This window comes from Carlito syrichta, unplaced genomic scaffold (assembly GCF_000164805.1).
Source record: "Carlito syrichta isolate Samal-C Ts95f unplaced genomic scaffold, Tarsius_syrichta-2.0.1 Scaffold34193, whole genome shotgun sequence".
In the NCBI taxonomy this organism is placed as follows: Eukaryota; Metazoa; Chordata; class Mammalia; order Primates; family Tarsiidae; genus Carlito; species Carlito syrichta.
The window spans coordinates 7551-18630 of NW_006978289.1; the positions used below are offsets into that span (position 1 = coordinate 7551).

General features: G+C 58.2%; 1 protein-coding gene across 3 annotated transcripts; it reads left to right on the plus strand.

Moving 5' to 3' along the window:
- The first annotated feature begins 276 nt into the window (after positions 1-276).
- On the plus strand, positions 277-7401 carry FAM3A (family with sequence similarity 3 member A). 3 transcript variants are annotated; one of them, XM_008072316.2, is made up of 9 exons: positions 277-381; positions 1881-1994; positions 2858-2881; positions 4494-4617; positions 4705-4763; positions 5145-5195; positions 5481-5565; positions 5639-5765; positions 6645-7401. In XM_008072316.2, the coding sequence occupies exons 1-9, from the start codon at positions 369-371 to the stop codon at positions 6738-6740; spliced, it is 693 nt and encodes a 230-aa protein (XP_008070507.1). In that variant the 5' UTR covers positions 277-368; the 3' UTR covers positions 6741-7401. The 3 variants fall into 3 exon arrangements, with proteins under 3 accessions (XP_008070507.1, XP_008070571.1, XP_008070633.1); XM_008072380.1 differs by lacking the exon at positions 5145-5195 and having other exon boundaries at positions 324-381; XM_008072442.1 differs by lacking the exon at positions 1881-1994 and having other exon boundaries at positions 369-381.
- Positions 7402-11080: the final 3679 nt, after the last annotated feature.

The following is an 11080-nucleotide window of genomic DNA, read 5'->3' on the forward strand; positions in this document are numbered from 1 at the left end:
GCGGCCAGGCCACCGCTGGCCGGCCCAGCCCGCGTCGCCAGCCTCCGGCCCGGAGAAGCGGCCCGAGCCCGGGGCCTCCCGAGGGAGGGGCCCGAGTCCGCGAGAGCCACTTCCAAGTCCCGGCCCCGGAGGCTCCTGTGGACGGGACCGCGAGCCCACGGGTCCCCGAGCCCCTCCTGGCCAGGCAAGGTGGCTCCGCGTTCCCGAGGAGCCCGGCCTGGCCGGGCGGTCGGACTCTCAAGTCACAGCACCGAGCGCGCCCGCCCCCGGCCGGGGCCCGAACCTGCTCTTCCGCTTTGTTCCCCCAGAGCGCACGCTTCCCAAACACTGCACCTGCCGGCGGTCCCCACCCAGCGGGAGAAGTGGACATGAGGTTGGCAGGTGGGTGGCTTCCACGGCGAACCGGAGGGACTTGAAAAAGGGAACGGGCTGGAGGCGCGGGTGGCCCAGGTCTCCCGTCATCCGTGTGTGGTGGGGCCCGGGTGGACCTCTCGGTTTGGTTTTGGAGATGGAGGACCGTGCACAAACACTCATTCTGTGACCTTGAGCAAACGCTCTCACCTCTGAGGACTTCAGCCCCTGAGCGATGAGATGAGGATGCGTATGGGCAATATCTCTGGGCACAGCCTTTTGGAAAATGAGTGGTGAGAGAGGGGGCGGAGAGTGGAGGTGGAGAGGCGTGGTCATAGAGTGAAACCCACAAAAGAGGCTGCGGGGTTGGACATGATCCCCGTGACAGCCCTGCTGTCACCTGGACAACTGAGACGCAGATCCCTGGGGAGAGAAAGGTCGGGGATGGGGTGGAGAGTAGAACTCAGAAATTGAGGTTGAGCCCTGCTGAGCGAGGAACTGGCTGGTGAGGAACTGGCTGGGAGGGTGTTGGCCCCCAAGATAACGGAGCTGGAACTAGGAAGCAGGAAGTCATTGATACTAGGTGGAAGTTCAAGCCCCATGAGTACGTGATAGCATCTAAAGAGAGTATAGGTGGACACCAAGGGCCAGCCTGGGTAAGTCCAGCTTTTAAGGGGAGGGGAGGGGAGGGGAATACAACTTAACCCAGGAGAATGAGGAGTGTTTGGAGAGTTTGGGTCAGGAGAGCACGCTGTCCTGGAAACCAGCGGAGAAATGTTCCACCCCAGGGGGAACATGGGCTACCCACTAAGAGGTCAAGGAAGATCCAAACTCACAAGTGACTGGGGCGACGGCACCATGAAGGCCATGGGCGGCCTTGGCAACAAGCTGTCTGGGCGGGGTAGTGGGGGCAAAGCCAGACTGGAGTAGTTTGGGGAAATAATGGGAGGTGAGATTATGGAAAGAGAGCGCGAATGACTTTGAGAGTGTGGACAGAGAAGAGCAGGCTGGGGATGTTTTGAAGGAGAGCTGCTGCTGCTTTGCTTTCTTCACTCAGGGGAGACTGAAGATACAGGGGAAAGAGTGACATAGAATGATCACTGTTACAAGAAATCTGAGAAGGGAGGAGAGCTTGGGATCCAGCTCACCGCAGGTGAAGGGACTCATCTTAGAAAAGGAGGGGCATTCTCCAGCAGAACGGGAGGGAGGGAAGGGCAGATGGGTGGAACACACATAAATAGGTAGTCTCAGAGGCAGGAAGGTGAGGGAGTTTCCAGAGGAGGGCTGGAGCCCCTCTGGAGCAGTGAGTTCTGAAAGCCTTGGGGTTAGAACTTGGTTTCCTCCATCCACTTGCCAGGGGGTTCGAGTCTCCCTCTCAGACCTGAAGGAAGGCGACAGGTCCCCACTTCCTGGCCTCTGGCCACTTCTTCCCAAGACGAAGGGGAGATCCAGTCACCAGAGGCCACAGGGTCCTTCCGGAGGCCTCCAGCCTCTGGGGTGGGCTTACCCTGTGTCTGTCCTGCCCCCAGGACCCCTCCGCATCGCGGCCCTGGTGGTCACTGTGGGCCTCACATGGATCGCAGTCAGCATCCTCCTGGGTGGGCCTGGCAGTGGCTTTCCTCGCATCCAGCAGCTCTTCGCCAGTGAGTGTGGGGTCCTTCCTTGTCCACTGCCGGGCATGTCCACGGGGTGGCCACACGGGCCTGTGGCTGAGGCTTGGGGAGGGGGTGGGGTGGCTTGGGTTTTCTATCTCCTCCCCGCCAGGCCACCTCTGGCCGTCCCCAGTCTGCTTCCTGGCATCAAACGCAGCCTTCCCCCACCACCCCATTGCTCCAGCTGGGAAGCCAGTACCTTATCATTGGCCCGCTTGGAGTCAAGGCGGGAGGGGGGGGGGCAGGTAAGCTTCCATGGACATTGGAAAGGGTGTCCTGGTTGCTCCCTGTAGGCTTTCCACGTGACTCTGAGATTGGGGGGACTCTACACCTTGTTACCAGTGACCTTTCACCTAAGTGGTTTTTTTTTAATTTTAGTCAGCCCAGGCTGGAGTGCAGTGGCATCCTCACAGCCACCACAGCCTCGACCTATTGGGCTGGGCGATCCTTCCACCTCAGCCTTCTAAGTAGCTGGAACGACGGGCGTGTACCATTACACCTGGCCAATTTTTCGATTTATTGTAGACACAAGGTCTCGCCATGTTGCTCAGGCTGGTCTCGAACCCATGGACTCAGGCCGTCCTCCCAAAGTGCTAGGATTACAGGCATGAGCCACTGCACCCAGCTTCACCTAAGTACTGTTTACAATTCAAGACTACCCTTTTCCTGGAGCAGGGAGTTTTGCATCGGAGCATGCCTTAGACTTGAGCAGGGAGCATGCCAAGGTCAGCCTGGCTTAGCTCCTGGTCCCCAAGCATGACTACTCCCACCTTGACTTGATCGGGGAGGGCCAGGCTGCCCCGCACAGTCTTGGAGACCTCCGCGCTAACAGAAACCACTTTCTGTATCCACAGGCCCGGAGAGCTCGGCGACCGCAGGTAAGGCTCCCGTCCTGTGCCTGCCCTCATACTGCCTTTGTCACGCCCTTGCCTGCCCCTGTCCTCCAGGGTTTCTGTTCTCCATTCATTCCTTTCCAAACCAGCCATCACTGTCCACTGGAACAAGTCTCCTGCTGCCGGAATACAGTGACGGCACAGGACAGGACAGAAGGTACAATATGGAAAGAAAAAAGGTCACCAGTCCCAAGCAAGTCCAAACACAGCAAGGCAAATTCCATTCATTTTGTTTGTTTTGTATCAGGGTCTCACTCTGTTGCCTAGGCTGGAGTGCAGTGGCGTGATCATGGTTCACTGTGGGCTTAACCTCCTGGGCTTAGGCAATCCTCCCACCTCAGCATCCTGACTACACGCACATGCCCCCATGCCTGGCTAATTTTTAATTTTGGGTGGGGGGACAAGGTCTCACTATGCTGCCTAGGCTGGTCTCAAAGTCCTAGGTTCACGCAATCCTCCCACCTCAGCCTCCCAAAGTGCTAGGATTATAGGCATGACACTGTGCTTGGCCAAGTTTCATTAGGTTTTGAGGCCTGAGAAGAATGGTCTGTGGCCTGACGCTCTGTCCTCTGGGCCTGCGCGCTCTCTGGCCCCTGCATCCATGGCTTTTTTTTTTTTTTTTGAGTTGGAGTCTCACTCTGTCGCCCAGACTGGAGTGCAGTGGCCGTTCCCGGCCACCGCAGCCTCGACCTGCTGGGCTCCGGCGATCCTTCCGCCTCGTCCTTCCAAGTAGCCGGAACTACAGGCGCGCGCTACCATGCCCGGCTAATTTTTGATTTATTGTAGAGATGAGGTCTCGCCAAGTTGCCCAGGTGGGTCTCGAACCCGCAGGCTCAGGCAATCCACTCACCTCAGCCTCCCAAGGCGCGGGATTACAGGCTGAGCCACCGAGCCCGGCTGCATCCATGGCTTTGCCCTCAGAGTCACCCTTCCTTCCTTTTGTCCCATCTCTGCCCCTTTCCGTTCAGGTTGGTATTGTTTCTGCTGGTATAAAACCCTCAAGAACTTTGTTGCTCTCTTGTGTAATGCATCACTCCTACCTCTGCCCCCATTGTCCCACGGCTGTCTTCCCCGTGTGTCTTCGTCTCTTCTCATGAGGACATCAGTCTTGTTGCATTAAGGGCCCGACCTACTCCACTGTGGCCGCATCTTAATTACTTTGTGTGCTGAGGCCCTATTTCCACATGTCTCGTTCTGAGGTACTCGGGGTTAGAGCATCGACACATCTCTTGGGGACATAATTCAACCCGCAACCGAGGCCATCCTCCTCCTTGCCCCCGCCAGCCCCTGTGGAAGTCGGGAGACTGGCAGTATCCCCTCCCCTCTGTACCTGCCACATCTCCTCCACCTCGGCCTGGCAGTGTACTTTGTCCATGCAGTCAGGGCCCCAGCCTGACTCCCTCCACCCTGCCTTTGCTTTCTCCCGCTAGTAGTAAAAAGCCTTCTCCCTGGTCCCTGTCACCTTACCAGGGACCCCTCCTGATTCCCTGCTCTGTGGTCACCTGTCCAACACTGCGGGCTGGTCCTGACCTCCCCCTCTCAGATCTCAGGTGGCCCCCGGGCCAGGCCCGGGGTCACACCTGCTGTCTCCGCCCAGAGCCACGGGCCAGGAAGTACAAGTGTGGCCTGCCCCAGCCATGTCCCGACGAGCACCTGGCCTTCCGCATGGTCAGCGGGGCTGCCAACGTCATCGGGCCCAAGATCTGCCTCGAGGACAAGATGTGAGCTCCGGGGGGCGAGTGGGTGGGGCGTGGGGAGTCTGAGTCGGTCTGAGGTGGGTCTGTGCGAGATCACCCTTCCCCCGCTAGGCTCATGAGCAGCGTCAAAGACAACGTGGGCCGCGGGCTGAACATCGCCCTGGTGAATGGTGAGTCCCAGGGAGGCAGGCGCGGCACCTCCGCCCGCCTCCTTCCCTCCCAGCCTCCCCTTCGGGAACTCACAGAGGCAGCGACCTCGTGAACGGAGCGTGATAGCAGGAAAGGACTAGAAGGCTCTGGGAAGGTGAGGGCACTTCGCGGGGAGCCCCTGGAGAGCCTCTGGTGCCAGAAAGAGGCTCTGTGGCTCCGGGCGGGATGCAGCTGTCGGAACAAGGCGTGACTGCTGGGGAGACGCCAGAGACGCTTCCATACGCGCAGCGCCTAGTTGCCACCTGCCCGCTGTCTCCAGAGCCTGGCCTGAAGTGCTGAGGTGGGAGGGTGGAGTGGCCCGGCAGCTGCCCCAGCAGGGCCCCTTCCTCTCTCTCGTGCAGGGGTCAGCGGGGAGCTCATCGAGGCCCGGACCTTTGACATGTGGGCCGGAGGTGAGTGGCAGCTGCTGTCTGTCCCTGGCCTTCTGACCGCGGCGGAGACTGGGCGCCGTGTCCCAGCGTGCGGGCTTCCCAGCACTGCGCTGGGTTGGGAAAAGGCAGGGGAGGGGCGAGACCGCCAGCTTTGGCTCGAGGCCTTGCGGACAGCTCCACTCCTCGCGGCAGCTTGGCCTGCACCTGCGGCGAGCCCTGGCGGGGTGCCTCCCTCACGGAGAACGGGCTGGCGAGGGGGGCGCCCGGTGGTGCCTGGGGCACCCCGCTCACGGGACCCGCCCCCAGATGTCAACGACCTGTTGAAGTTCATCCGTCCGCTGCACGAAGGCACGCTGGTGTTCGTGGCCTCCTACGATGACCCAGCCACCAAGTAAGCGCTTGCTGGGCTGGCCTCCGCCTTGTCCCCCACAGCGGCGGCTCCACCGCTTCCTTCTGTGCCGCAGGATGAACGAAGAGACCAGGAGACTTTTCGGCGAGCTGGGCAGCAGGAATGCCAAGGAGCTGGCCTTCCGGGACAGCTGGGTGTTCGTGGGGGCCAAGGGTGTGCACAACAAGAGCCCCTTTGAGCAGGTACAGCGGAGAGCCCGCCCTCCCGCCACATCCCTCAGGGCCCTGGGCTCACAGGCATGTCCCATCCCATCGCCCTGTGCTGGGTGGCCCTGACCCCCTTGCCGCTCTGTGCAAAGAAGGGCAGCAACTTTGACCTTCCCTGTCTGTCTGTGTGTCACCCTCGAAGGCCTTTTTTGAGGCGGGTGTTGCTCTGTCACCCAGGCTGCGATCCTTCACCTCAGCCTCCTGAGTAGCAGGGACTACAGGCATGCACCGCCACAGCTGGCTAGTTTTTTAATTTTTTGGAGAGATGAGGCCTCACTATGTTGCCCAGGCTGGGCTCAAGCAGGTCTCCCGGTTAGGCCTCCCAGACAGTTGGTATTGCAGGATGAGCCACCACGCCCAGTCGTGAGGGTCTTTAAGTGGCAAAGTTTTAACATTGGCAAGACTCAGAGCTGACAAAAGTACCTTCCCCCTACATGTTCGAGACGCCCATCCTGTGCTGGTCCTCCTGCAAGCCACTGTCCCTGACTGGCGCTGCACGCCCTTATCCTGCCAGCCCTGGCTGCCCTCTTGGACACACAGCGGGCTCTGAGCTAGGGTATGAGCGAGAGGGGAGCCCCGGCACCGTCCTCGTGTTGGGGAGGCTCCTGGCCCGGTGGGGGCCAAGGATCAGCCACACACAGCCTGCTCCAGTGGTTTCTGGAAGGCTCCGGCCAGTGAAAGACTAGCTCAGATCTACCCCCAGAACCCCCCCGCCAGCCTTGCTCTGGCTGTAGCTCTCTGCTGGCCGAGGGGGGGAGGCACGCTGCCCCTCGCACGGCCTGCCTTCTTGGTGTGTGCCCAGCCCACAGGCCACCCTGAGGGCCGCAGCCGTGACCTCCCACTCCCTGCCCACAGCACGTGAAGAACAGCAAACACACCAACAAGTACGAAGGCTGGCCCGAGGCGCTGGAGATGGCGGGCTGCATCCCCCGGAGGGGCCCCGCCAGCTAGCACAGCCCGGACCAGGCCCAGCGAGGCCCAGGCCGAGGGAAGCGGGCACACCGCCAGCCAGGCTGAGCCCCACACCCCATGCCCGGGGAGGGGGTGCGCCCTGGCCCCAACTCACCGGGGCTCCGAGGGTGACCGTCGTGCGGCCTCAAGGTGGGGGGATTGCAGGGCCCGGCCCTGGCGCGCTCTGTCGTGGGAGCCCAGGTACCTGTCTCCTGATCGTCCCCAGGTCGCTCCCCAGCCAGCGCCCACCCAGCCCTTCCTCCTCCGTTTCTCACGCTGTCTCCTTCCTAACTCCCTTGTGCCCCGGCTGGAAGGGCCCTGGGTACTCCCCCTCCCCTGTACGTATCTGGCCGCCACCCCGGCAGGTCGAGGCATCTTCCAGAACCTCTCCCTTCCAGGGCCACTCACTGTGCCGCAGCTCAGCCTTTTTCCAGTGTGATCCCTTCCAGAGAGCCGGACTTAGTGGCCACTTCCAAGAGCCTGACTGCCTCCTTCCTGCTCCCAGCAGGAAGGGCCCCCTGTGGAGCACGCAGGCCTGGGGTGGTAAACTGGCCAGAGCCCGATCGCATCTCTAAGGGGCACGTGGTGGCTCTTGTGGCTTGGCAGAGGATCCACCTTCTAGATGACCCCTTAATAAACAGATGGCCCCCAACAGAATAAAGTGCATTCAGCTGTCGTCATCAGTGGAGAGTCAGGGGGTGGTGGTGTCCTCTGGGGTGGGGAACGGGTCCCAGAGGCTCAGCCAAGCTGTCTGCACAGCCTTGGCAGACGGTGTTTGTCTCCAGGGCTCCTGCCGCTGTGGCTGAGATGTGCCCGACTCACATGGCAGTGTGGCATCACACAGGTTGCAGTTTCGTCTCCTTCATGGAGTGAGAACCGGCGAGAAGCTAGGAGTTGTGCTAGCGTGTCGGGCCCAGAGGTACGCATTCCGGGTTCAGAAAAAGAAGAGAAGGCGGTTTAGACTTTCTACATGGGAGGAATTGAGGCATCCGCCAGGTGGCCAAGTCGAGGGCAAGGGACTTCGTCCCACTCTGGTGACGGACTTACTGGGTCTTTGGCGCCCAGGAGTTCAGCGCTGCCGTCCCGGGGGAGTGCAGAGTGCAAACAAATCCTTAAGGAACGAAAGCAAGGAGCAGGCAGGAGGCATGGGGTACGCAGGAAGAGAGGCCTGCCGGGGAGGAAGGGACTGCCATGCCAGCACAGCGGAGATCAAGCAAGGGACGGGAGCAGGGTCCAGCTCGCTTGGCCTGAACACGGCGGTCACGGGCGTCAGCTCCCAGCCCTGACTGCGCCAGGCACTTTATCCGTGTGTGCCTTTGTACAGTAGTTGCCTTTCCAGAGCCATCTTAGGTTCCCAGCAAAACTGGACAGGCACAGTGGCTTCCTGTGCATCCCTGCCAGCCCACCTCCCGTTCCCTACCATCCGTCAACTTCCATGGCTGCTCAGGGTCACCCAAAGCCTTCAGTCACATGCAGGTTACCCAGAGTCCTCACAATGACGCTAGCAAGGAAAAGCTGGCTTGATCCCCGCCCTATAGAAAAGCCCCTAGTAAGCACAAGATAGTGTCTCCCAGGGGAAACAGCCTCACTGAACAACCACGGTGACTGGCCCGCCTAGCTCCATTGGTTCACACCATTCATTCTGCAAACACCAAAGGTCCAAATCTGCCCAGGCAGCGAGCTGCACACCCGGAACATGGAGGGAGTCACAGTGACAGCCCCTGCCTCCTCATGGAGCCCTCCCTGGGGGTTGCCTGCTCACAGAGAACAGAGATGAGCACAGCAGGCTAGCTTTGTTCCCCCCACTCGGCCAGCACAGGCTAGAAAGCTATGGGGTGTGGCATAGCCTTGCCTGCCTTTCCAGAATGGAGGGGAAGCTTGCTTTTCTTTCTTTCTTTTTTTGTTTTTTGAGCTAGGGTCTCACTCTGTCACCCAGGCTGGTGTGTAGTGGCATGATGATTGCTCACCACAGCTTCAACCTCTTGGGCTCAAGCGATCCTTACTCCTCAGCCTCCCAAGTAGCTGGGACTACAGGCACGCAACCACTATGTCCGACTATTTTTTAAAATTATTTTTTAGGCCGGGTGCAGTGGCTCAAGCCTGTTATCCCAGCACTTTGGGATGCCGAGGCGAGAGGATTGCCTGAGTCCAGGGGTTCAAGACCAGCCTGGATAACTTGGTGAGACCTCATCTCTACAATAAATCAAAAAAATCAGCCGGGCATGGTAGCGCGCACCTGTAGTTCCAGCTACTTGGAAGGCGGAGGCAGAAGGATCGCCGGAGCCCAGCAGGTTGAGGCTGCAGTGTCGGGAGCGTGCCACTCTGCACTCCAGCCTGGGCGACAGAGTGAGACTCCAACTCAAAAAAAAATAGCCAGGCTCGGTGGCTCAGCCTGTAATCCCGCGCCTTTGGGAGGCTGAAGTGAGTGGATTGCCTGAGCCCACGGGTTTGAGACCTGCCTGGGTAGCGAGACCTCATCTCTACAATAAAAAAATCAGCCAGGCGTGGTAGCACATGCCTATAATTCCGGCTACTCGGAAGGTGGAGGTAGAAGGATTGCCAGAGCCCAGCAGGTCGAGGCTGCGGTGGCCGGGAGCGGCCACTGCACTCCAGTCTGGGCGACAGAGTGAGACTCCAGCTCAAAAAATAAATAAATAAATAAAATAAATAAAGTACAATTCTTTTTTGACAGGGGTCTATGTTGCTCAAACTCCTGGGTCAAGCCATCCTCCAGCCTTGGCCTCCCAAAGTTCTGGGATTACAGGTGTGAACCACCATGCCCAGAGAGAGGAGGCTTTCTCTATCTTGCAGGTCTGCCCTGAAGGGTTAGGACATCCTCACCACAAGTGCCAGAATTCTAGCTCAAACTGGCACAAGCACAAGAACAGGGTGGAGTGTGTTGTTCCTATTAGGGACCCCAAAGCCTAGGGGCGACTTGAGCTCCACTAATATCATCAGAACATGGGCTCTCACCATCTCTTGGCCCCGCTTTTGTTTGTATTTTCTTGTTTTCCAACATGCTGCCTTCCCTGGGGGGGTGGAGGTAGAGGCAATAACAGAAGTCCCAGTTTAGCAACCGCAGCAGAAACCGACTCCCACCTGCCTGTGAAAGTTCTCAGGCTGGGCGTGATGGCTCACGCCTGTGGTTCCAGCTGTTCGGAAGGCTGAGGCGGAAGGATCGCCTGAGCCCAGCCGGTCGAGGCTGTGGTGGCCGTGAGCGTGCCACTGCCCTCCAGCCTGGGTGACAGAGTGAGACTCTGACTAAAAAATAAAAAAATAAAAAATAAGCCTGGACGAGGTGCCTCGCGCCCATAATCCCAGCACTTTGGGAGGCCGAGGTGAGAAGATTGCCTGAGCCCATGAGTTCGAGGCCAGCCTGGGCAACTTGACAAGACCTCATCTCTACAATAAATAAATAAATAAATAGCTGGATGTGGTGGTGAGTGCCTGTAGTTCCAGCTATTTGGAAGGCTGATGTGGAAGGTTCGCCAGAGCCCAGCAGGTGGAGGCTGCAGTGGCCATGAGTGTGCCGCTGCACTCCAGCCTGGGCGACAGAGTGAGACTCCAACTCAAAAAATAAAAATATATATTTAAATGACTGGCCTTCATAAGTGTCATTCCAACTCCCACATTTGTTTTTCTTAGTACCAGATTAAGAAGCTGCAGCCAGCTGGGCTCGGTGGCTCAGCCTGTAATCCCGTGCTTTGGGAGGCTGAGGTGAGTGGATTGCTTGAGCCCGTGGGTTCGAGACCCAGCTAGGGAGCGTGTCACTGCCCTCCAGCCTGGGCGACAGAGTGAGACTCCAACTCAAAAAAAAAAGAAGCTGCAGCTATACAGTTAAAAGAAAACACTCTACCCCTTTCTTTTTCTGCCTCGCCTCTGCTCACTCTGAACCTGCAGGACTTGTCACTTGTATCAAGACCATCCTCCAGCCTGGGCAACATAGTGAAGCCTCGTCTCCACAAAAATTCAAGAAATCAGCTAGGTAGTCCTAGCTACTCAGGAGGCTGAGGCAGGAGGGTCGCCTGAGCCCAGGAGGTCAAGGCTGCAGTGAGCCATGTTCATGCCACTGCACTCCAACCTGAGCAACAGAGGGAGACCCTGACTCAAAAAAAAAATATGTATTCATAGACCCAAATAGATTGAGTCTTTCTACAAAATTTAAGAAACAAAGAATTCTATAAAGAATTCATTTAGAAATGTTTATGTCACATTCACTTTATTTTTAACAATTATATCTAGATTACTTATGAAAACTAAGACATGACAAGGCTTGTCATTATTTCGAGCTATCTCCTTGTTAACCATTTTTTCTTTTTTTTTTTTTTTTTTTTGAGTTG

Coding starts and splice junctions, on each gene's coding strand:
- FAM3A (XM_008072316.2), top strand. Junction 4,618..4,704: donor ATCTGCCTCGAGGACAAGAT/GTGAGCTCCGGG, acceptor TTCCCCCGCTAG/GCTCATGAGCAGCGTCAAAG. Junction 5,766..6,644: donor ACAAGAGCCCCTTTGAGCAG/GTACAGCGGAGA, acceptor CCCTGCCCACAG/CACGTGAAGAACAGCAAACA.